General features: G+C 27.9%; 3 protein-coding genes across 11 annotated transcripts; 2 read left to right on the forward strand and 1 right to left on the reverse strand.

The window, feature by feature from the left end:
- The first annotated feature begins 623 nt into the window (after positions 1–623).
- LOC100742866 (dr1-associated corepressor) lies at positions 624–2,998 on the forward strand. The gene is made up of 5 exons (XM_003489709.4): positions 624–901; positions 1,107–1,179; positions 1,326–1,419; positions 1,493–1,672; positions 1,735–2,998. Exons 1-5 carry the CDS (start codon positions 860–862, stop codon positions 2,036–2,038), a joined length of 693 nt encoding a protein of 230 aa, XP_003489757.2. The 5' UTR covers positions 624–859; the 3' UTR covers positions 2,039–2,998.
- Positions 2,999–4,095: 1,097 nt separating this feature from the next.
- On the forward strand, positions 4,096–7,250 carry LOC100743221 (deubiquitinase DESI2). 4 transcript variants are annotated; one of them, XM_003489712.4, is made up of 7 exons: positions 4,096–4,556; positions 5,212–5,392; positions 5,477–5,549; positions 5,643–5,736; positions 5,809–5,950; positions 6,028–6,187; positions 6,258–7,250. In XM_003489712.4, exons 2-7 carry the CDS (start codon positions 5,267–5,269, stop codon positions 6,302–6,304), a joined length of 642 nt encoding a protein of 213 aa, XP_003489760.2. In that variant the 5' UTR covers positions 4,096–4,556; positions 5,212–5,266; the 3' UTR covers positions 6,305–7,250. The 4 variants fall into 4 exon arrangements, with proteins under 4 accessions (XP_003489760.2, XP_012241412.1, XP_024223616.1 ...); XM_012385989.3 differs by having other exon boundaries at positions 4,096–4,290; XM_024367848.2 differs by lacking the exon at positions 4,096–4,556 and adding an exon at positions 4,577–4,750.
- On the reverse strand, positions 5,958–22,686 carry LOC100743345 (serine/threonine-protein kinase Genghis Khan). Of its 6 annotated transcripts, XM_024367842.2 has the most exons (27): positions 21,843–22,686; positions 21,272–21,459; positions 20,985–21,167; positions 20,630–20,901; positions 20,248–20,547; positions 19,963–20,106; positions 19,731–19,853; positions 19,427–19,635; positions 19,136–19,350; positions 18,037–19,040; positions 17,700–17,935; positions 17,480–17,586; positions 15,730–15,927; positions 14,795–14,958; positions 14,465–14,720; positions 14,088–14,374; positions 13,869–14,012; positions 13,647–13,782; positions 13,328–13,569; positions 13,063–13,243; positions 12,798–12,986; positions 12,459–12,644; positions 12,198–12,379; positions 12,009–12,107; positions 11,817–11,940; positions 11,571–11,728; positions 8,697–11,439 (listed from the first exon to the last, which is right to left on the reverse strand). In XM_024367842.2, exons 2-27 carry the CDS (start codon positions 21,399–21,401, stop codon positions 11,326–11,328), a joined length of 5,583 nt encoding a protein of 1,860 aa, XP_024223610.1. In that variant the 5' UTR covers positions 21,402–21,459; positions 21,843–22,686; the 3' UTR covers positions 8,697–11,325. The 6 variants fall into 6 exon arrangements, with proteins under 6 accessions (XP_033176761.1, XP_024223610.1, XP_033176759.1 ...); XM_033320870.1 differs by lacking the exons at positions 8,697–11,439; positions 15,730–15,927 and adding an exon at positions 5,958–6,181; XM_033320868.1 differs by lacking the exon at positions 15,730–15,927 and having other exon boundaries at positions 22,361–22,686.
- Positions 22,687–23,168: the final 482 nt, after the last annotated feature.

Consider the following 23,168-nt stretch of genomic DNA (forward strand, 5'->3'; position numbering starts at 1 on the left):
TTTACTTTCGTTACCATGGTAAAGTGCTTTGCCAAAGCATAAATCGCTAGCTTTCTAATATTGTAAACTCCAATCAAAATAAAATTTATTAGCATTAGTTAATAAGAGTTTGTCTTATTGGATAACAAATTAATCATAGATTATCATGTAAATTCAAGTAGATAAATGAGCTACTCTGCGACTCAAAATTAAAGAATCGTTAGAACCGTCACGCTGAGCTCAGCGTCTCAATAAATTTCATTACAGCATAAATCTTGTTAAAGTTGTCAATCTATTATAAATATTTAGTTTTAAATATAACTAGTCTTAAACATAAATTTAAACATCGAATTAGTTTCAAAATTGTTTGAAGTTGTAACGCGTGCAGAATGCTCCAGTACTCCACTGGCTGCAATCACGCTAAATTCCCCAAATCTTGGAAAGGTCACGCACATCTTTAATTTACGATATGCCATTAGTAATTTTATGTATAATCAATAAGCATAAATTATTTTTGCACAGAAAAGGGAAATATATATTAATACAATAAATACGAAAATATATATATTGCTGCAATGAATATTAATATTCATAAATTAAGATCTGAAATTACATGTTGGTTTTAAGTATTTTTAGAACACATAGTAGCTTATATTCTATGAATGTAGCATTAAGTATTACATTTACGAACGTAAAATACTTTACGATTATTGAAAATGTATATGTATACATCATAGAGGTTACAGATACATGTCAAGTTTTGGAACACCTTGATTCCTGCAAATACAACATACAATAAACGCGTTTATTTTTTCAAAGTTTTATTCTCTGATTTATTTATACACAATTTGCGTAAGGTGAAGTACTACACTTTGTGACAATGCCAAGTAAAAAGAAAAAATATAATGCACGTTTTCCAGCAGTGAGTATTAAAATACTCTGTATAGTTTGGAGAAGTTTTTCACGAAAATGCACTTCATATATAAATTACATGTTTATAATTTGAATAAAAATAATGTAATTTACTTGTAATCTCATTTAAATGATAAAGAAATATATAATTAAAAAGACCATATACATATTAATTTTTAATTATATGACTAACCTATTTTTACAAATGTATTTAGGGCAGAATAAAAAAAATTATGCAAACTGATGAAGAAATTGGAAAAGTTGCACAACCAGTGCCGATTATAATTTATATCCTTTTTAAATTAATAATAAGAATAATAATTTTAATGCCAACATAAGCCAATATAAGAATTATTGTTGTTTACATCGTAGATCTTTAAGCCGTTAATGATATATTTTTATTTTGAAAGCAAATTCCTTAACTATTTGTATACCTAGAACATTGGAACTGTTTGTACATTCATTACTTACAAAATCCATGCAAATTACAAATGCTAAAAATGCCAAAACTTTGAGTCCTTCTCATATGTAAGATTTTTTTAAAATTGAGTTAAAATTAATTCAGTACTTGGTTTTAACTGATTTGTTGATCTCTTTGTAGGAAACAATGTATTTTATCAGAGAACCGCTTTGATTTTTTAAAAGATTTAGTAAATTCTTTACCAGATGTATCAGGACCTGATGAGGAAGTACCTACACCACCTCTAACACCTGCTCCAATGAATACAAATGTATCAAATACATCAACTTATTTACCTACAATACAACAGCCAGATACAGGGTAAGTATTAAATAACTTACTTGGTATTTGTAAATTTTAAATATATTATTATATTTTTATAGATTTTCAAAGCAGGAAATGGGATTAACTACTAAAGTAAAGAAAGAAAATGAAAATGAAGAAAACAGTGATGGAACTGGAATATATAATCCAGGTACTCGTAATGAAATGGTAAAAAATACTGTACCTCAAGTTCCAGAATTTCAAATGTCTGTGCCTCCATCATTTCAAATTAGTCAACCTAATTTTTATACAGAAGTTAAACCTATGAATTTAAGTACAAATACATCAAGTTTAAATACAAATAATCAACCAACATCTAATTTTACTCGTACTGCAACTTTGGATGAAGATTATGATACATAGTTATTCATAAAATTTTAGAAATACGAATTTAAAATTAAATTAAAACAATAATTGAAGTATGCGATCATATAATGTTACCAAATTTTATTCAGGCAATTTATAATTTACATTATATGAACAGTTTTGTTACTTATATATATTTACTTCACTAATCATAAATTTTTATATTTTTGTATTTGTTCTGTTAAATTATAAATTTTATTCAGACTAGTTAAAACTACATATTTCCTATTTAAAAATGTTTTGTACGACTCGATTATCGTAAAACACTCATATTTTAAGTACTTTATATTCATGTATACACATCTATAATAAGTAACAATATTTGGATTTACACAGTTGCTGTATATTCCAAATATGTATGCATTAAAGATAATCTAGATACAGTTCTCCTCTGTTTATACATTTATAAATATATGTTGTACATTTATGTAGGTACAAATACATTTACTTATTAAGAATGTAGGTATTTAGGCTTGCATTTTATAATTGGCAAAATTTTCTACTTGTACCTCATTTAGTTTATATCTTAGAATATTTGTGATTTGCAACATTATGTATGCAATAATAAGCTTTATAACTAAGACTTTTGACCTGCATAAAAATAAATTTGTATAAGGAAGAGGTGGTGTCATACACATATTAAGGAATATATTTAGAAAGATATCTTAAATATATTAACAATACTTAAGAGAATTGATTTTTAAAGAGTGGCATTGACAAATATTTCACAATATATTTATGTAATTATATACTTATTTGAACATACATACGTTGCAAAGTTATATATTAAACATGATGACTGAAACTATTAAATTTCTCAGTAGTTCAATATATGCACAACAATTAGATAAGAATAGATTATTAAATTCTATAAAAACTCAATTGTGATATTATTTTATTTATATGAAGCAAATTACACTTTGGTCATTCATTGAACAAATATATTAATTTTTGAAATTTCTTACAAAAAGACATTATCATGAGGTGTTTAAATATGTAAATAATTAAACTTTAATTACGTATTTTAAATCTAGAAAATGTTTTCTTAGTAAAATAGAATAAAATAATTGTAAATATCTTTATACAAAATACAAAATCTGGAAATATTGTATTTATGGTAGCATATTTAATATAATATTCGCACACTCGTTTAAAAATAAGAAAAATTGAACAATGATTATGTAAAGAGTGTTAAAAATTAGTAAAAGAACGTGTGCTATATATGCTTATATATGTGTATATTTATAAGAGTAATATTTTGTTTCATAAATTGTTTGTAATGTGTGGTAAAATGTTTCAAATAAATCGTATCTATCTCAATAGTAACAGGATAACAAAATTAAATCACATGCATTTCATTATGTATACTATATATCTCTATACTATATATCAAATTATATACTATATATCTCTAGATACATATGTATCATAAAAAATTATTTTAAAAAATTTAGAAATATAACTGATTGCTGTACCAATTTTCTATTTTAAACAAGTAATCTGAATTTTTTAGAAATATGTCTAAACAATCTTTTATCACTAAATATTTATGTTCATATGTATTTATAGCAGAGAGGAAATTTCCTTTCTGTCCACAGTGCTTATCTGATAGCATTAATCATAAAAACAGATGAATAATGCTATACTTAATATTTCAATTAAGAATAAGATTAATTTAAGATAGTCTCAAATAACAATGATATGTAAATTTATTAATAAAAATTTTAATAATGACATTGTGCTATTTATATATATTTAGTTATATTTATAAATAATATTAAAAAGTTTGTTTTAATTATTTCATTTTTTTATTATGCTTATGTCTTGCGAATTATATTTTATCAGTATTAAAAATATTAAAATTGTGTAAATAAAAAATGTTAGAATTAGCAACAGTATAGGAAAATTATAGAAAAATATATTATTTAATATTTTGGTAAAATTTTACATACATATGTATAACTTTCGAAAAAAAAATTCTTTAGTAATTATTCAACTTTTGATATTCATCTAGACTAGAGACAATTATTCGATATCCCTAGACAAATGCCATTCGTTTCTAATTATAAACAATTTGTCTAAATTCCTTTAAAACATCTTTAATGTTAATGTTTGTTATGTGCATTTAATTAAGTTTGTGATTAAAAATACGTAATGAATAGTTAAGATACATAATTACAAATTTCAAGAAGGATTTTGTTGATAATTTAACACACTTCAAGTGAGGAGAGACTTCTTATTGACATAATGTATGCTATTTGCACGTAATTTTTACGAATTTCAGTTATTAAATCTATGTTATTAAATTTTCATAAGAACTTAATAACTGTTATTGACATTTCAAGAAGATCGCTAATTTATTGCGAGTATACTTACTTGCAATTTTGTACAATGTCTTTCTGCAATATTTAACATCAACAATTCTTTCAAGAAAATTTGGAGATTAACATGTACTGAACTATTCTGTGACAAATTATAAAGAAATGTGATAGTGCTAAAATCTCGACTTTTTTAGGTAATACAATTTATTTAAAAATATCATTTAACAAAACCTTTGACTTGATGATTCACAATACACTTTTTTTCTTCTATTGTGAAGTATATCCATTCTTAGTTCCTTACTCATTGTCAGACAATATTACTAATAAATTTGCTGATTATCTTTGAACATTCTGCATCCTACAACTTCATTAATACAATAACAGAGTAGTAAATTATAAATCTAATTCAAAATATCATTTGTTTATATTTTGACTTTGGTATTGTTATTGTTTAGCATTTATGATAGATTAAGTAACATAATATTGGTGATTTTATCATTTTGATTCTATAAGTTGCAATATTGTTATTAGAAAAACATATTTGTTGCTATGTATTTTGCAAAGTATAATATAATTTTACATAGAAAAGCATGAAGTTACTGATTATTATGTAGTTAATAAATAATATTTATGTAACAATAATATGTATTTTATTACATTTTTGTTTTTTATTTGTGTAACCCCATATGAATCATTTAGGTGATTTGATATAAAATTAACCACAGATACTTACTTGAAAATTATAAATAAGATGTTTCCTATTTCATCATTCTTTTTTAAATTTTGTAGTAATTTTTGGTTATGTGCTTAGTGTAGATCCAGTATATAGCAAATGTATTTGCTTATTAGGTGCGTTGGAACATAGGTAGTGCTGCTGTTCATCTCTTCAAGTATAGGTATCTCTATGATGTTTTCGTCAGGTCTTAGCTGCAACCTATCTTTTCCTAGTTGTCTGGGTTATCCACAGGATAACGAAGAATTAATACCAAAAATGGCTAGAGAGCCAATAATTCTTAATGTTTATGATATGGTAAGGTCCTTTTAAGTTTCTTTTTAAAATATCTTTTTAATTTTTATTGATGCACATTTGTAATAAATACATTTCGTGTTTCAGTATTGGATAAATGAATATACTACTCCAATTGGATTGGGTGTATTTCATTCTGGAGTTGAAATATATGGAACAGGTATATTTACATAATGTTTTATATATATATATATTTCTTTTAATTCCATCTGAATCTATTAAAATTAGCTGAATTATTTCAATCAATTTGCAGAATATGCATATGGAGGTCATTCTAAACCAATTTCTGGAATTTTTGAAATCACACCAAGAGTTGCTGAAGAATTAGGGGAGCAATTTAGATATAGGTACAGATATTTTAGTAAGGATATGTTGATATTATTTCTAAAGAAGAGTATGTTTATTTTTCATCATCGTAGGCAATCAGTACACATTGGATATACAGATTTCACAGAAGAAGATGTAACTAGGATCGTTACTGAATTAGGAAAAGATTTTAGGGGTGATCGTTACCATTTAATGAATAAAAATTGTAATCATTTTAGTAGTCAACTTACACTTGTATGTATATAAAAATAGTATATAATCACTTATTAATTAATACAATGCTAATATTATATTTTTATTCTAAATTGTAGATTTTGTGTGGTCAAGAAATACCAGGTTGGGTAAATCGCCTTGCATATTTCAGTTCTTGTGTACCATTCCTTCAACGTTGTCTACCAAAGGAATGGTTAACGCCCGATGCACTTCAACATTCTCTGAATCAAGTCAGCCATGAAAGTACATCCTCTGAAAGTACGTCTTCTGATACTTCCTTGTAACATTTGGCCAATTTTTTAAAACGAAGAGATTTAAAATGTCATAGGAGTTACACCATTTAGAGAGTTTATGCGCAAAGGAAGTTTATCGTGACAGTAACTATATCGCCAAGACCGTGGAATCCGAGAAACAAAACCGTCAAGATGAGGTACAAATTTCATATTGTACTCTAGAATTCCAGTGGTGACTTAATAATACTGAAAAAATGCCTTTCTTGCAACATGTCGTCTTTTAAATTCTGGACGGCAGTATACAATGTCGCGTGTGTTCTTTGTTGTATCACACAATCGAAATTTAATAGGTATACACTTAATAGATAATTACGTATAAAACAAAGGCATAAAGAGACTGGAACGTATTCATTTATTAGTTAATCACATTAATTTTTTAAGAAATTTTTTGTGAATTAGATTTTATACATGTAATATCTGTCATTTCAAATCGCATTTCAAAATTAATATTTGTAAAACATACAATTCGTTCAAATTATATTTTAGAATTATCTAGTGATGTTTTTCTAAACATTCAATAACCTGGTTTACTTGGATATTAAATAATTATTTATGTTATGTATACATGCGACACCTCTCTGTACAGCTGCCATTAATATTGTTAGGAAATTTAAATGAAGAATGAATGTAATATACATATATAATATATATATAATATAATATATATATATATATTAACATTCATATAAAATAAATAAATTAAGAATAACTTACTTTTCATCTATGATTTAATGAAAATATGTTTTGTGCAAATACTTTTATAAGGAACATATTTATAATTTTATAATTCAAATTTTGAGTCAACAGTTTTTCACTATATGGATATCACATTCCACAAAGGTAATTTTGAATTTTGCGCAATATAGAACAATAGAATTAATATAATGTTGTGATTTTGGAAGCATTTGCTAGATCCAAAATCTAATGAATTCTTTTTAAACATTCATGACATACAAATCATTACTAATGTTGCTAAAACTGTTGTTGACACCAAGTTTATAATGTTATATGTTGAAAAAAATGAAAAATTCATAAAGTTATTCGAATATGATATAAATACAAAAAAATTCTGTTGAATATATCATATTTGTAAAATGTAACACAAAAAACAAGTAACAATTAGTGCCAATTCAATGTTTTGTTAATTCTGTTTTAATGACTAATATTAGGAAGTGACATGTTGCATAAAATTCATAGATGTTATCAATCATAAAATTATTATATTTAATGTTAACATATGAATATCTTTCAATGAATTATTTATAGAACAATTTCGGATATATAACAATTACATCTAATATAATAGTCAACAAAAATATTAATTACTCTTTATTTATATAATTATATTATAGAAAGCTTTTTTTGAAGTTAGATTTAAAATTAATTTGGATTAATAGAATTATTTAATATACTAATTTACACGAAATTACCAAATTTAAATTCGTGCGTCTCTGTACGACATATGTTTAAAAAAGAATGTCTTCTTCATATACATATATGTATTATATTTTCAAAAAAAGGTATTAAAAATAATTAGTCATCATAAATATTTTATAGACTAAAACATGTTATGTTTTATATTCCTCACTGATAATTGTATTGATACAGAGTTATAAAATGAATTACTTATGCGATATAGAATACTAAAATAATGAAGCATATAAAGCACAATATACAATATAAGTACAAAAGCTTACGTATCTTTTTAAATGGTCTTTTTTATAATGATATTTAGTTTATTGTTTCAGTAGGGACCTTTGTCTTACTGTTAATGATTTCATTTTAAAAAATAAATATTCTAATAATTATTATTTTGTTTTGTTAATTATGATAATACCTAAAATTAAGACCAGTTTTAATCATTAATTATATTGTATTCATACATCAAGTTTACTAATATAATTCTTTATTACAAAAAAATTAAGTTATTATTATTTCAGTGAAGAATGAATTTAAGAGAAAGGGAATATATTCATCTTTTATCATAGATTTTGTATGAAACAAAATGTAAAACAAAAATTATAAATACTATGAAATCTACAAAAAAAATGTTTGTGAGGAAATCTTACAAACATAAGAATTTGGTTTTCTTTTTACCATAATGTAAGTACTTCTTAATATAATGACACACTTTAAATAATATACAATGAGATACAATTCATTATTCAAAATGCAAATAATTGCTTGCAATTGCTTTTAATAAATATCGTAAATATAATGCACATATTAGTTATAAATAAATCCATAGTATAGAATACGCTAAACTAAGTTGCTAAAAAAAAAGATTAATAATCAGGTCATTACATGCACTGGTACTAAACCAATGGGATACATAAATCATTATTAATTGTTACATAAAATATTCTAACAACTCGTAAAAAAGTAAACTATTGAATCATACAAATCTGTATATGCATACATATAATCATTCTATTTTCGTGCAGAATGCCAGTCGTACATTTTGATTATGCGTAAAAAAAAGCATAATTATAGCACAGTTTTTACATGTTATAAAACGACGTACTCAAAATTTCAGTTTCATATATGTGCAGACTAAAAAAAAGAAGGAAAATGAAAGATTCGAAGGGTCTAAAATCAAATTGAAATTGGAACCTTATTTAGAAATTGAATTATTTACAAAAATATAAAATCAATGCTATACAAAGTGACTATTTCTTCGTATGTTCTATTTATAAACAAACTCGGTTTAGATACAAGGCAACATAAGACAAACAGATATATCTTTGATTTTAGAACCCTTAAGTAACAATTGCGGATAATAGACAAATCATTGAATTTCGTTGGTAAGTACAATAACACGTACATTGCTACAATTTATAAACATACGATGACATTTCTAGAATAGTTCTAGAATTCATTTTTAAACTTTATTTTATTCTGGTATGGACAGCAATATCTGTACTATTACATTCTTTGTCTGATAACATTAACACTTTTTTCTTCTATTAACGGTTTCTTCTATATTTTTAATATAAGAATGTCAAACCTATTGCAGTCGATATATATTTCTTTTATAATTATATTTTCATGTCTTACCATTACACAAATGTGATAAAGTCGTTTCAAGTTTCTTTTTTTTGGTATTATACGCATGTTATAGTTATTATGCTAACTTTATATCCATCAACGATGATCTTTTTAAAGAGTTGGAATTTCGATTTTCATGTATATTTGTCATTGTTTTATGAAAATAAAAAAGAATTGCTCGGAATGTAGCGTATCAATATTTTACCGTAACATTTTCAATATTTCATAAACTTTTCGATACTTTTTTAAACTTTTTTCATTAAAATTCATTATAAATATATGTAAATTTAAATGCATGATTCAGCATTATTTTTTTACATGCACTTTATTTTCGTGTATGCAAGAATTGAATCCATACTGTAGTTATTGGCTCTTTGTTTTACTGTATGCCGTGTTTAGGGATATGAAGATAAAACATCTTCAATCCATAATTACTTGAGTAAGAATGGAGCAACTCGGGATTCTTGACCGTTAAATGTTATTTCATATTTTAACTACTGGCATAGAATCCTGAGATAATTATTTTGTTCTACCAACTCTTTTTTCTCCTCTTTTAGTATAGTTAGCAAATTTTTATAAATGTACATGAAAAATGTATATATTTTATACATTAAAACATATAAAACTTGTTATCTTGTTCTCATCTTTGTTGTAATTTCATTTGTTTTGTTCTAGTCTTACAACTATAAAAAGAACTAAATGTAACTAATTAATCATCAAGTAATACTTTTTTCAAAATTTCATAATAATTCATTATTCTTTTTTTTGTGAATTTAATAGTTTTAAAATTTTTTAATATAAAAGTACTAAAGATGTTGCGTAATCCTGTAGTGTAATCTTTCTTAACACTTTCTTCAGATTGTTGCAAATATAAATAAGGATTTCAGAATTTCATGGTTTGAAATAAACGATACTTAATCATCGTCGTTCCGTTTTTGTTTCAATTCTATTCTCAGTCATTATGCATTGCACTTGTTAATATTTGACTGACAAATTTTAAATACGTATATGCATTAAAAAAAAGAGTTTCCACAATGATATTTATAGCCTTAATTATAGAGAAAGCAGTACATTTATAAACGAGAAATCAGTTTTTGTCGCAGTAAGGACAAATCAATATTCAACACTCTTTTACTGTCACAAATATAATACTCATATATCATGTAAAAGTATATAGCCGCCTTGCTTAATAGCTATTTATTAGCAGGAGCTTTAGATACATTGCACGATTATTTCTACTATTCACATGCTGAATAAAATGATGCACCTTACTGCATTATGACGCAATAGAAAATATTTAGTCATAAGGCATCAGATCGATTCACTTCCACTGAATTCATTTGTCACTAAGAATGACTAAGTATATAATTTACTTGAAACTATTATTTATACCTAGATTCAAAAGGTAGGTACGATAGATTAATTAGATTAATTTTTTATTGCTAGATAATTTGACTGAGATTTCAATTTTTATTAACTTAAGGTAGTTCATTACGATGATCAAAAATTAAAATTATGCAAAGTATTCGTATTAAAATTCCGAAAAAAAAAGAGGAAATTAAAACGATACCTACTTTGGTAATATATGGCATCGTAAAGCTGATTCATTGATTTCCGAACATAAATTATTTACAATTTATCATTACATAAACTGTAAATTCCCTTGTTAAATATATAACATGTTATAAGTTCTTGAAAACCAGAAAGTTATTGCAACAAGATACCAAAATCAATGTTAATATATTTATGAAATCTTTGTATTGATTATTGAATTAAATAACTAAAACATGCAACTTCTTAATTCATTTGTATATACGAGTATTATGCCTTTTGTTAGACGTTTGTAATACAATTAACATAATGCACAAGGTTAGAAAAATGTATTGCACAAAATTGAAAAAAGAAAGAAATAAATACGATAACTTTCCAGCTAAAAATCAAATACGGATATCATTTTATGTAAAAATGTTATCATAGATACTGTAATCCTATTATTCAGGTAGTAGACGCGATTACAGTAAGTTATTAATGTTATGAGAAGTGTTAAATTAATTTTTATGAATCATATGAAGATGAACCATGATCATGAGCGGGACTTGGTGGCGTCGATGGATTTGAACTGTTGTTTGAAGCTATTGAATGTCTAGGACTTCCACCAGAGGTGTGTTCCTACATTAATGAAAAATTGTATGTATTTATTAAAAGTATGATTTCTCTAAACTTTTTAGAACACGTTGAATGTTCTCTATCTATATCATCTTTATATTTGGTTAATATTTTTAATAAGAAAAAAGTAATACCTTGTCGTGTAAAGATGCGATGCTACCAAGAGAAAGTGGAGTATGCGATCGTAGATGCACAGATTCCGAATCAACTTGGTCCACAGGAGTACGGGGTAACGAAGGTGGAGTAGCAGTTGGTCGTGGTGGTGCCGGTCCTCTGCGTGATGATGTTGAACCTAAGAAAAGATTTTATATGTGATGTAAGATATCTCAAATAAAATTATGTAACAGAATAAAATACAATACGATTGAGTATATAAATACCGTTATGCGGTGAATATCCGGAATTTCTAGATATATGAGAACTAAGACGTCGGGTATCAGAAGGTGGATGCCTAGGCGGTAGTGGCGCTGGTTTACTTGATGCTTGAATTGCAGGACTATACAACTAAGAAAAAAAATGTAAGTAGACATTTGATATTTTTAGAAATACATAAAGATGTATTATACTCTTACTCTTTGTTGGCTGCTATGAAGATGAGAGCTACTGTGATGACCGCTATGTTGTTGATCAGCTGTTTCAAGTGTAGTAGGCAGGTCTAACAATCGTTGAATCTAATATAAAATATAAGACATTTATAAAATAGATGTATATCAAAAAATATATATATTAACAAAAAAAAAAGGAAACTCAAAATAACTTACCTGTATTCCGTTACCCGGACCCATATGACTGATATGATTAAAATTCGTCGGAGCAGATATCATTTTGGAACGTCTATCAGTAGGACGAACAGCTCTATTTCCTTCTCTTAATGAAAATCTCCTTCGCGGTTTTGTCATTTGTCTACCACTTGCATCTAGTGGTGTTAAATTAAGTAGTTCTCCTATTATATTAAATCGAATATTGTATATTATATCTAATCACTTTATAGTTATGATTGTTGTTATATGAAGTATACTAACGTTGATGTAAATTGCTCAGAAAAATAACATGTGGCATATCGTTAATGACACAGGACGTTAAAGAACCTGAAGTATTCAGTGGTCGTGCTCGCTTCACATTAAGTGTTTGTAACCAATCTCCAGTTGTACAGTCAAACACATCAATGTGAGTCTCGCTATAAACTAGCAAGTAGCCTTCACAGTAACCTGTGACATAAAGTTATAATTGTTATATGCAATATATATACATTTGTTATATTTGTACATGTAATATTTGTTACATTTGTAATATGTAATACGAGATTATAATTATATTTCGTTTTAACATGTTCCATATTATGGTTTAAGAATAATACTCACTAACTGCTGTAGGAACAGCAGGATACATAATTTCACGATCTCTACTCTTTCTGCCTTGGCTGTCAACATAAACTGCTAATGTATGGAAGACTAATAAGAATTCACCACGTGGCAATTCGATACAACGTAAAGCATCCACAGCACTGTATGTAAGAAAACCTAAGAGCGTATTCTCAGAATGGACCAATGCTAAAACATAAAAATAAGAGATTTATAGGTTTCAAATTAATTCTGAATTTACTTGAGGTCGGATTTATATATTTACAAATAGGGTGATGGTCTCCTAAGATGCTGTAGATAGAAAATCCGGAAGGATATCCGACACAGAAGCGGCCTTCAGAAAGAACTTGCAAAGTTTGTGCATGACATGATAACATCAGTTCACGTATACGTTTATGACGTGTTTTCGTACGCGTAATTTCATAAATAATGACTTGTGATGCATTCTAAATTAAAACAGAAAAATGACATTAAATATAGGAAATATCTATTACATTAATGATCCGATATTATACAATAACATGTCTTACCTGCTTCTTTATGGCAACACACAAACAATAAGTTAGTGGACTGCGACGGACTATCCCGGTCGTTAAAGTTATACATCCTTTAGTTTCTGCAACTTTAATCCATTCAACTTCGTCTCCATCCAATGCACGTACTGGGACCAGCCGTACATGACGTTGTTTTCCACTTAAAACTACTATTAATTGTTCTTCTGTTACATATTCCAGTAAATATATTTTTTTACCTTCTCCTACTCTTGCAATTTCTAAATATGTAATACAAATTAGTCATAAAATGATTTTGTACACACACACACATATATATATATAGGATAGAACATACCGCTACGATCTAAATCTAAACAGAAGAGACCTTCTTCTGTGCCAATGACTAGACGATCTGGATCAATAATTGCTCCTGACATCACATTTTTAATGAGCGCCAATGTATTATCTAGTAATTCTTTTGCTCTAAAGATCTGTAATGTAAAAAGAAGAGCATAAATAAAAATGAATGAGATCGAACGATATCTTATTAATATATACATCGATATACTGTATTTACCGTTGTATTAGGAAGATTGTTTTTCTTTAATATTCTATGTAATTCACTTAAAGCAACTACCCACTTTGTTTTTTCACTTTCAGTGTCTGCAAGCATTAACGTGTGATTTCTTAAACCAGGTGGTTCTAGTAGAGATGTCGTTATCTAAATAAACATGAGATAAAAATAAATCCTGAAGGAATGTATAATAAAAATACAACAAAAGACTTTAAGCATTACCCTAAATATACATGGAATATCTTTCTTTGTAGCATGTATAACATCCGAATCTCGAACAGAACTAACGCTGAATTCTTCGTCCCGCATGTCCAAGACTTGAGACACGTAAACAGATGGTAATGCATTACGATCTGGTGAAATATCATAAAGAAATAATTTGAAGTCGCAAACCACCACAAATTGACGAACCCAGCCCTTTTTCACTCCACCCATTTTTGGCACTTTAACATATCCTTCGTAAGCTGTACCTATTCCTCGTGTAGGATCAATACCTAGTGGTCGTTTTGCTGGAAAAAGTATTTTATTATCATGCCATATTGAAGAATTATATTTTCAAAATAAATTGCACTAAATATGATTTCCTAAAGATAACTTACTTTGATCATGTGGCACAGGACACATTGATGGAACTTTATCACAACAGGGCATATGACATGCAAAGCCACAAACTTCACATACAACTCCTTGCCTGGTTAAACCTACCATCAGTGAAGTGCAATGATTACATTTTGTAGGTGCTGAAAATGTTCTTACTAAGAATTGGTGAGATTTTGGTTTTGGTTGAAGATTGGTTTGTCCATGAGATGTTGATGATTTATTGAGAAGTTCATGAGATAACGGAGATGTGGGATCCTAAAATTTAATATATATTGAATTTTAATGTGTAAACACTTAATGTTATATTAAACTTAGAAAATAATACTCACAATACTGAGTTCAGATAAGTTGCTTTTACTGCTGGAGATACTTGGTGCTCGATTATCTTCGATATCGGCTTCTACGCTATCTGCACTTCCGTGACGTGTACTGCTTGCAGTTTCTTTCAAGAAATGTTCCAAATATGACATTTGAGATGTAGGACGTTCTAAAACTGAAATACAAAAAAAATTTTAAATTAATAGGATAAAAAATGGTAACATCTTTTTTTTGATTATAGGAAGTTGAAATTGTTTTTAATAATGTTAAACTAATAAAGAAAAAAGATATCTGTAATACTTTTATCTATATTCTATTAATATATAAAGAATGTAAAAGTAAAGAATTATGTTTTTCTTTCTACAAGTAGATACATAAATCAACGTAAATTTCATAACATCTTCTTTTGAACATTTTAATATAATCACTGCACTGCAATTTGCACCACACAAACTCTGTTAAAATAGTAATCGTTATTATGCAGGTAAAGGTTGACTGTTTACCAGCAGAAATAGCAAGCATGTAATAAGATGTACTAAAAAGTCAATCAGTTCAAACAATCTAAAGGCGAAAACATTCAGACACAACATACCTGTTAATCATTTAATTACAAAACTGAGTGATTATCAGCTACAACAATTAACAAAGGACAACCATCACCTAAAACGATGAAAAGCTACTGACACTATCCTTAATTGGGGGATGATTATTTCCAACATACAAGAAACACATAACTGATTTCCACAGTAATTGAAATTAAAGTTAACATAGAGCTATGCTTTAAATAAGAACAATCTGATACATTTGACATTTGACGCTCCCTTTTAAAGAAAAACATTTAATGTTTCATACCATTATATTCATAAAAAACATAGCACTGTGTTCTGTAATTAGCATCCCAACTGACTAGTCAATCAAAATCGCGTTTTGTTGCCACTTCATTTACCGGGTGGCGATACGATGGCGACGGCATTCTGACTGATGAATGTGTTGACGGGAACGAATCTAGTTAATAAGCGACATGTCGTGACGCGGGAAGCACGCATTACTGGTAGGGGTGACGACGGCTGATGTACGATGATGCGTTGGGGTTTGGTGCTAACGATGTTTGGAGATTTTCTTGACGTTTTGCTGGATAGGGCAGCTGTCACAAATACAGTTTGAAGATGAGCAACAAGAGGCCCCAGACACAGCTCGTTACGCCAATAAACAGAGGCACTTTGTAGTCTAGAAATCAGAATCGCATACCGTACCGGAGAACCGAATTACTATGCTGGATAGGTATCCAAATAGTAACGATCTCTATTATTGGTAAAGTAAGTATTGGCAATAACTTTTATACTTAGTATATTACCTAAGTGAAGTATTATAGTGAAATAGTTAAATATATTACATATAATACAGACAAAACATTTTGTTAAAATATTAAGGTCAACCTAACAATGTCAGAAAACATCATATTTTAAAAATTAAGTGCCTTATGTTTTTTCAAGACAACAACTGAATTATTCTGATACACATATATTCAATATTCATTTGTGCCAAATACCTATGAATTATAACATATTTTAAAAATGCGTGCATTTTTTATAATATTATTAAAATATTTATACGATCAATATGATCAATTATAATATATATATATATGACCATAAAATGATATTATTACATACATACATATATATATATATATATATATATATATATATGTATAATGAATTGCACTTTCATATTTGTAACTGTCTTAAAATACATTTAAATATCAGTCTAGAAACACACACCAACTCTTACTATTCACATTTATAAAAAAAATTAAGAAAAGAAAAAAATAACCACACACTGACTCATACCAATATAATATCAAGCCATTAATTAAACTAATGCAAACTACAAGAAATAGATGGTATTCACATATAGTTATACCTCTTAGAAATTCTATATTTTGCTACAAAAACTAAAGAGATTGTTAAATCATACTTCTGACTATAATGACTTGTAATTTTAGTTATAATATAAAAGTAATATACTACGTAATAATATAAATATGCAAGTGCAAAGAATCATGTACACCATTCATGCATCTTCACAACAAACTTTTATTATTTATGTTAATTAATATATATATTTTATTAGATAAGAGAGACAAAAATAAGAGTTAATAAGCAAATCTTAAGAATTTATATTGAGAAGTATGAATGCTATATATGATTCCTGCTATATATTTCATATAACAATTTCTTGATTCTGTTGACCTTTTGCTAGATGCATGCAAATTTAAAATTAAGAAAAACAATCTAGCATATTTATATAAGAATTCATATATAAAAATTTCTTGTATCACACAATATTTAAATCACATACGGTATTATATATCTAATAAATAATATTTTGTATCTATTTATGATGAACATTCTATTCTATTTATTACGAATTGTATATATAAATCATATACTCCGTGCCACAACATATTAAAATAATACAGAATATTTTACAGAATATGTAGAACAAAACACCGAACAGATATATTCACCGCCTAAACAATGTACGAGAGAGATTAAAAGATTTACAAATTACATACACAGCATGTATCGCAGCAGTTTGTATAATAATAGTTCGTACAGAATTTTTATAAAAACGTAACAATAAAATTTTTACGAAATTTCTTTTTGTAACAGTGCTATATGAAATGTACTTACAGCCATCGCCTGTGTCAAGCCTCGCTTGCAACTCTTTTATTTGCATTTCTTTACGTTTTATCTCGTGCGTGAGTGTATCGAATCGTTGTCTGAAATCTCTTAATTCCCTGTAGATACACAATGATTTACCATTATTAAATTATATCAGTGACATTTAGAGAAATAAAAATATTTTCGTCATTAAAATTTATTTTATTTATAATATATTTAAATTAATTACTTTTGAGCAGCAATTAAATCTGAACGCGTCTTTGTAAGTTCTTCAGATATTGCCTGCTTAGCTTGTATTTCACTTTGTAAAGAACTTTGTAGGTTCAAAAGCTCCATTTTGTCAAGCTTTTGTGATCTACGATTTCGCCAATTTTTATCTGCCATTGTAGAACCACTTCCTACACCACCTACACCGCCAGAATGTTTTAAAAATTCTAATTCTTCTGTCATTTTTGTTGCTAACGCCTGAAATTTATTAAGCACAAAATTAAACAGTTCTTGAGATACATATCATACTATAATACTAATGATCATCATTAATAAAAAAAAATATAGGTAGGACAGACCTGTAAGTATCCTCTAGCATCTTTCTCGTCGGACACCCACTGAATAATTTCGGTAATCTGAGCTTCCCATTGTGCAATAGCTTCCTTCTTGTTTCTTAGTTCCTCATATTCTTCTTCTAATTGTCGTCTTTCACCTTGTATTCTATTAACACTATCGGTAAGAGTGTTTAGTTCTAACATAAGTTTTTTGTTTTCTTCGACTAGCATAATTTTTTCTCTTTCATGACGTCTGTTTAATTCATTTATAGTCTCCTCACTATCAGTGATATTTTCTAATCTTGCATTATCTAATTTTTCTTTCGTTAACTGGACTTCCCTTTCCAATAAATCTCTCCTTGTTTCAGCTTCATGCAATTGTTCTTGGAGACTACGAATTTCAAGATTGAACCTACCTTGTTGTTGGTTCAAATTTTCATTATATTGAACTTCGAGTTTTTCCACTTCTGCTTTTAACCTATTAATTTCTTGTGTCGCTAATGCATGATTTGCACTTGCATCATTTCCCATAGACCTTTGCCTAATTTTCTCTGTTTCTTCCTGCATTTGCTTACAATATTCTTCGCTACGTTCTCTTAATTTTCTTTCTTTACTCGTTTCAGCCATTGCCTCTTCCACTCGATTCTCTAATTCTCTACGTAACTTTTCCGCTTTTCTAATGTCATGTCGTAAGCTGTCAACCTTTTGCATTACAACCTCCAATTCTTCTTCTTTATCTCTGACTTGTCTAGACAATTTTTGTTTCTGTTGTCTTAATTCTGATAATTTGTCTGTAACTTCAGTATATTCAGCCATTGCTAGTTTACGTTGTGTTAATGCATCTTTTAATTCTTTATCTTGAAGTTTAAGCTTCTCCTGGACATCTAACTTATCTTTAATAGCTTCTTCCTTTTCTGATCGAAGAGAGCGTACTAATTTTTCTAATTCCCGTAATTTTGTCATATCACCGTTATCTAAGTTGCGTAATTCACGAGGGACCTCCATGGATTTTAACTGTGATTCTAATTCTAGAAAATTATAAAGAAATATTATGAAATAATAACATGATTAAGTATTCATATATTTTTTACAGTAGTACATATTTAGAGATATATATTTATACCACAGTTGCGTTTAGTAAGTGTATTTATTTCATCCTGAAGTTTTCTTGTTGCATTATTAGAATCTGGTGATATTCCTGGGGAAGAATGACTCATACTAATTTGTTTTTTTAAATCTTCAAGTGCTTGTGTCAGTTGTGCATTTTCTTCCTCCAGTATTTGCACACGTTTATCCTTTTGAGTTATAGCAGACAAACAACCCAGATCAGATATGCAACTGTAATTTATAAATACAAAACCATATTAAGTATACTTCTTTTTAGGAACATAAAGAAGTAAAAGATGCTACTTACCTTCCTTGAGTAAAAGTAAAGCCAACAAACGGTAAATGAAGTGCAGAAAACGCAGAATTTGCTGCTGGTGGAACAGCATCAGAACTGCGAACATCTGTATCATCAACATCGAAGTTTGATGTATCTGTTGGTGAAGAAACTTCAGGAATGTAAGGTGCAGTACTGTCTCTAAGAGTTTCCCAGTTTACTCCTTCAAACCATGGATGTTTCTGTGTTATATAATTACAATTAATTATATTAAATTTAATTTTCTAATTATAACCACATATTATAATTTTTAAGTTAACACATTACATGTTAATACCTTAAAATCATCAATTCCATTTTGACCTAGTCTAAATTCTGAACTACATATTAATTTCCTCATTAAATCCTTAGCTTCTTCAGAAACTTCATACATGTCATCTGCTGGGAAGTCAAAGCAATTCTGAAATTAAGTAAAATACACACATTAATGTGTATAATATATATGTATAATAATTATTATAACATCATTGTAACAACTTTTATAAGTATAATTCAAATTATTTAATAACCTTATGGTTCATAATTTTCCCATAAGTTTCGACTAGAGATTCTGCATAAAATGGTGTTTCTCCATATAACATTTCATACATGCATACTCCTAAAGACCACCAATCACATTCAGGTCCATATTGTCCTTGACCATCTTCCATTGCCTATATGAAATTCAATGCATTCTTTTTAACATTCATGAGTAGTAAATATCATAAATTAGTAAAATACAAATTAATATTACATAATTTATAAATTATAAAAATAATAATTATATATAAAATAATATGGAAATATAATTTTACCCTTAAGATTTCTGGTGAAATATAGTCTGGTGTGCCAACAGCAACGTTACTTTGTGCAGTGCCATCCTCAAACAATCGTAAACAAGATCCAAAATCTGCTAATCTAATATGACCATTTGCATCTAACAAAACATTATCAGGTTTAATATCACGGTGCACATAACGTAAGTCATGTATGGACCCAATAGCCAAAACCATTTCAGCTATGTAAAAACGTGCCATATCTTCTGGAAGGCGATCTTCAAATTTGCTCAACAGTGTTAACAGGTCTCCACCACAGTAATAATCCATGACCAAGTACTACACATTATTATTTAAAACACATAAGATATTTTTATGTTCATAAATGCTTCTAATTGTTATTAATGTTTAGAAGAATTACCAAATTATTGTCATCTTGAAAGGCATAATGAAGATTTGTGATCCATCTACGATCACCATACACCAGTACATCTCTCTCTTCTCTAAAGTATGCAGTTTCTGCACGCTTCAACATTTCCCATTTGTTCAAAATTTTCATTGCAAATACTTTGTCTGAACCACGCATTCTTACAACACATACTTCACCAAATGCACCTCTACCAATAACTTTTACTATTTCAAAATCCTCCCGTGCCAATTGCAAACTCTTAATGCAAGTAGCCACTGGTTTTACTATAAAAAAATATATAAATTTTTTTTAATATGAAATTATAAATTTAAAAAAAATACACATATGTTATGTATATATAATATACCAAATTCAATAAAATCTGAGACAGTCTTTTCACGTCGTAAGGAAGAATTACAACATTCATCATATAAGACAAGTAAAATATCAATAAGTGTCTCAATAGAAAATGTGTGGCCTATTCTTCCTTCCCCTTGTACAGGACCATCAATAAAAAGAGATTCTAATTGGCGCAACCTTCCTCCTATGCCTATGAAAATAATAATTATTTAGTAATAATAATATTATAATATAATAATGTGTTTAATGACACATATTTTGTTACAAAAAGCTGTTATATATTTGGGAATATACCATTGATTGCAAGTCCCTTTGGCATAATATCAGGAGGAGGTTGATTATATTGGTGCTGCGACGAATCTGACATGTCTCTTTTGCGAAAAGGTTGCCCCTTACCAAAATCCTTGGATACTATTTCTGTCATTCTTAATAATATTGTTCAATAGTATTTTAAACCACCACATTATGATGTGATGACTATCCTAAAACATTTAATATTATTATTTTTTATGTATAAAATTTAATATAGACCTATAATTATACCATATATTTTATACTTCCATTAAAGATAATGAATTAAATATTTAAAATATTGTCATGTCAATCATTTTCAATAACTCTGTACATAACACACTTGCTTTTTATTAATTTAATCTCTCTTTATTTCATTCAACCAAATATGGATATGGATTCATAATTTGTCAAATGTTTTATTTATAAATATGAAAGATGCAACTAAAAATATCTTAAACAATTAAAAAAATTTTTGTTATACTACATTTTTACAAATATTTAAAAGACCAATTAAAAAAATATAAATACAAACAATATCTACAACAAGTATAATTGTATACTAATAATTTACCTTAAGAAGATAATTTCCAATAGACATATCTAAATAGGATCACTTTCACTGTTTAAACATTAATTTTGTTTACAACCGTGCAGTGATCGTTTCCCGTTCATGTTATTGATATATACCAGCACGCTTTGAGCTTCTTTTACTCTTATGCAAAGAATGTCAAAAATCAATTCCCTTTAACTTAGCGTGGTATATATGTCCACACGCCACTACGTGTAAAACAATCGAGTTTCATTTAATTCATCATCGGCCATCGTGCCGGAATTACTCACGTCGGAAATTACGTAACTGCTATAAAGATAGCCAAAATATTTGGCGAAGAAAACACGCAACAAGAGAAATACGTGTAAATAAAATGTACAGACAAAAATAGTGCAGCGGGGTAGGGCACCGCATTCGCGATCAACGAATTCAACAAAATCACCAAGACAACTCGTATCGTTCAAAGAAATCAGTATTGTATAGTAGAACTATACAAATACTTCTCGTTTAGATATTAATAATTATAAAATGAAACGTAGATAAATTTTAAAGGGCCATTGTCCCAATTTCTAATATAACCTCGCCACGGCACTACACTCTCATCCCCGATCAAAATTTTTGTGACGTAAAATTCCTATCGCATGTGAGAAAGATGTTTTGAGTGAAAGGCTTTTTCTTTGCCAATCCGGACCGTTTGCTCAAACGATTCGAGCATATCTGCCGAAACGACGCGTCCCGCTATAATATTGGTTTAATTGTTTATTATGCGCACCATTCGTTTATCACAAAACATCTTGCATGGCCACCTCCAAACCCCCAACAATTTGGTTGACCCCCTAGCAGGCCCCATATAGAAAAAAATATGGCAGTCCTACGTCATTGAAAATACCTATGACAGTTCAGCATATAGATAGATCCTATCCTACAATATGAAAGATGTAATGACAAAGCGAGTTCACACAGCGATCATTTGTCAATTGATCAGAGTATATAATTTTCTTCTTTTCTTAAACATGCTTGTCATATTCCAGAAATAATTAAGATTGAGAATAAAAATTCCATTTTTCCTATGTACAAATTAAAATAATACTGTATAAGCTAATTGGTCCGAAATAAACGAAAAAAATGTATATACTTTTATACTTTTAAAGTAAAATTGAAATCTGTAAAATATAAAACTTATATTGCTTATAATTAATCATTTTTTCAAATTTAATTTCAAAATTTGTTGAACACAAATCACAATCCATTATTTCAATTCATTATTTATTCCAACCCAATACTAGTTTTTAATGTTTAGTAAATTTTCTAATAATACTTTATATATTAATCTATAAGAAAAAAAAA

This window comes from Bombus impatiens, unplaced genomic scaffold (assembly GCF_000188095.3).
Source record: "Bombus impatiens unplaced genomic scaffold, BIMP_2.2 scf_0362, whole genome shotgun sequence".
Classification (NCBI taxonomy): domain Eukaryota; kingdom Metazoa; phylum Arthropoda; class Insecta; order Hymenoptera; family Apidae; genus Bombus; species Bombus impatiens.

Bases quoted from the DNA above. Each gene is read 5' to 3' on its own strand.
- LOC100742866 (XM_003489709.4), top strand. From the start codon at position 860: ATGCCAAGTAAAAAGAAAAAATATAATGCACGTTTTCCAGCA. The intron at 902-1,106 runs GTGAGTATTAAA...AAATGTATTTAG, and splicing joins ATAATGCACGTTTTCCAGCA to GGCAGAATAAAAAAAATTAT. The intron at 1,673-1,734 runs GTAAGTATTAAA...ATATTTTTATAG, and splicing joins ATACAACAGCCAGATACAGG to ATTTTCAAAGCAGGAAATGG.
- LOC100743221 (XM_003489712.4), top strand. From the start codon at position 5,267: ATGATGTTTTCGTCAGGTCTTAGCTGCAACCTATCTTTTCCTAGTTGT. The intron at 5,393-5,476 runs GTAAGGTCCTTT...TTCGTGTTTCAG, and splicing joins TTCTTAATGTTTATGATATG to TATTGGATAAATGAATATAC. The intron at 5,737-5,808 runs GTACAGATATTT...TCATCATCGTAG, and splicing joins GGGGAGCAATTTAGATATAG to GCAATCAGTACACATTGGAT.
- LOC100743345 (XM_024367842.2), bottom strand. From the start codon at position 21,401: ATGACAGAAATAGTATCCAAGGATTTTGGTAAGGGGCAACCTTTTCGC. The intron at 21,168-21,271 runs GTATATTCCCAA...TTATTTTCATAG, and splicing joins AAAGGGACTTGCAATCAATG to GCATAGGAGGAAGGTTGCGC. The intron at 12,108-12,197 runs GTAAGTTATTTT...ATTTTATATTAG, and splicing joins GTCCGGGTAACGGAATACAG to ATTCAACGATTGTTAGACCT.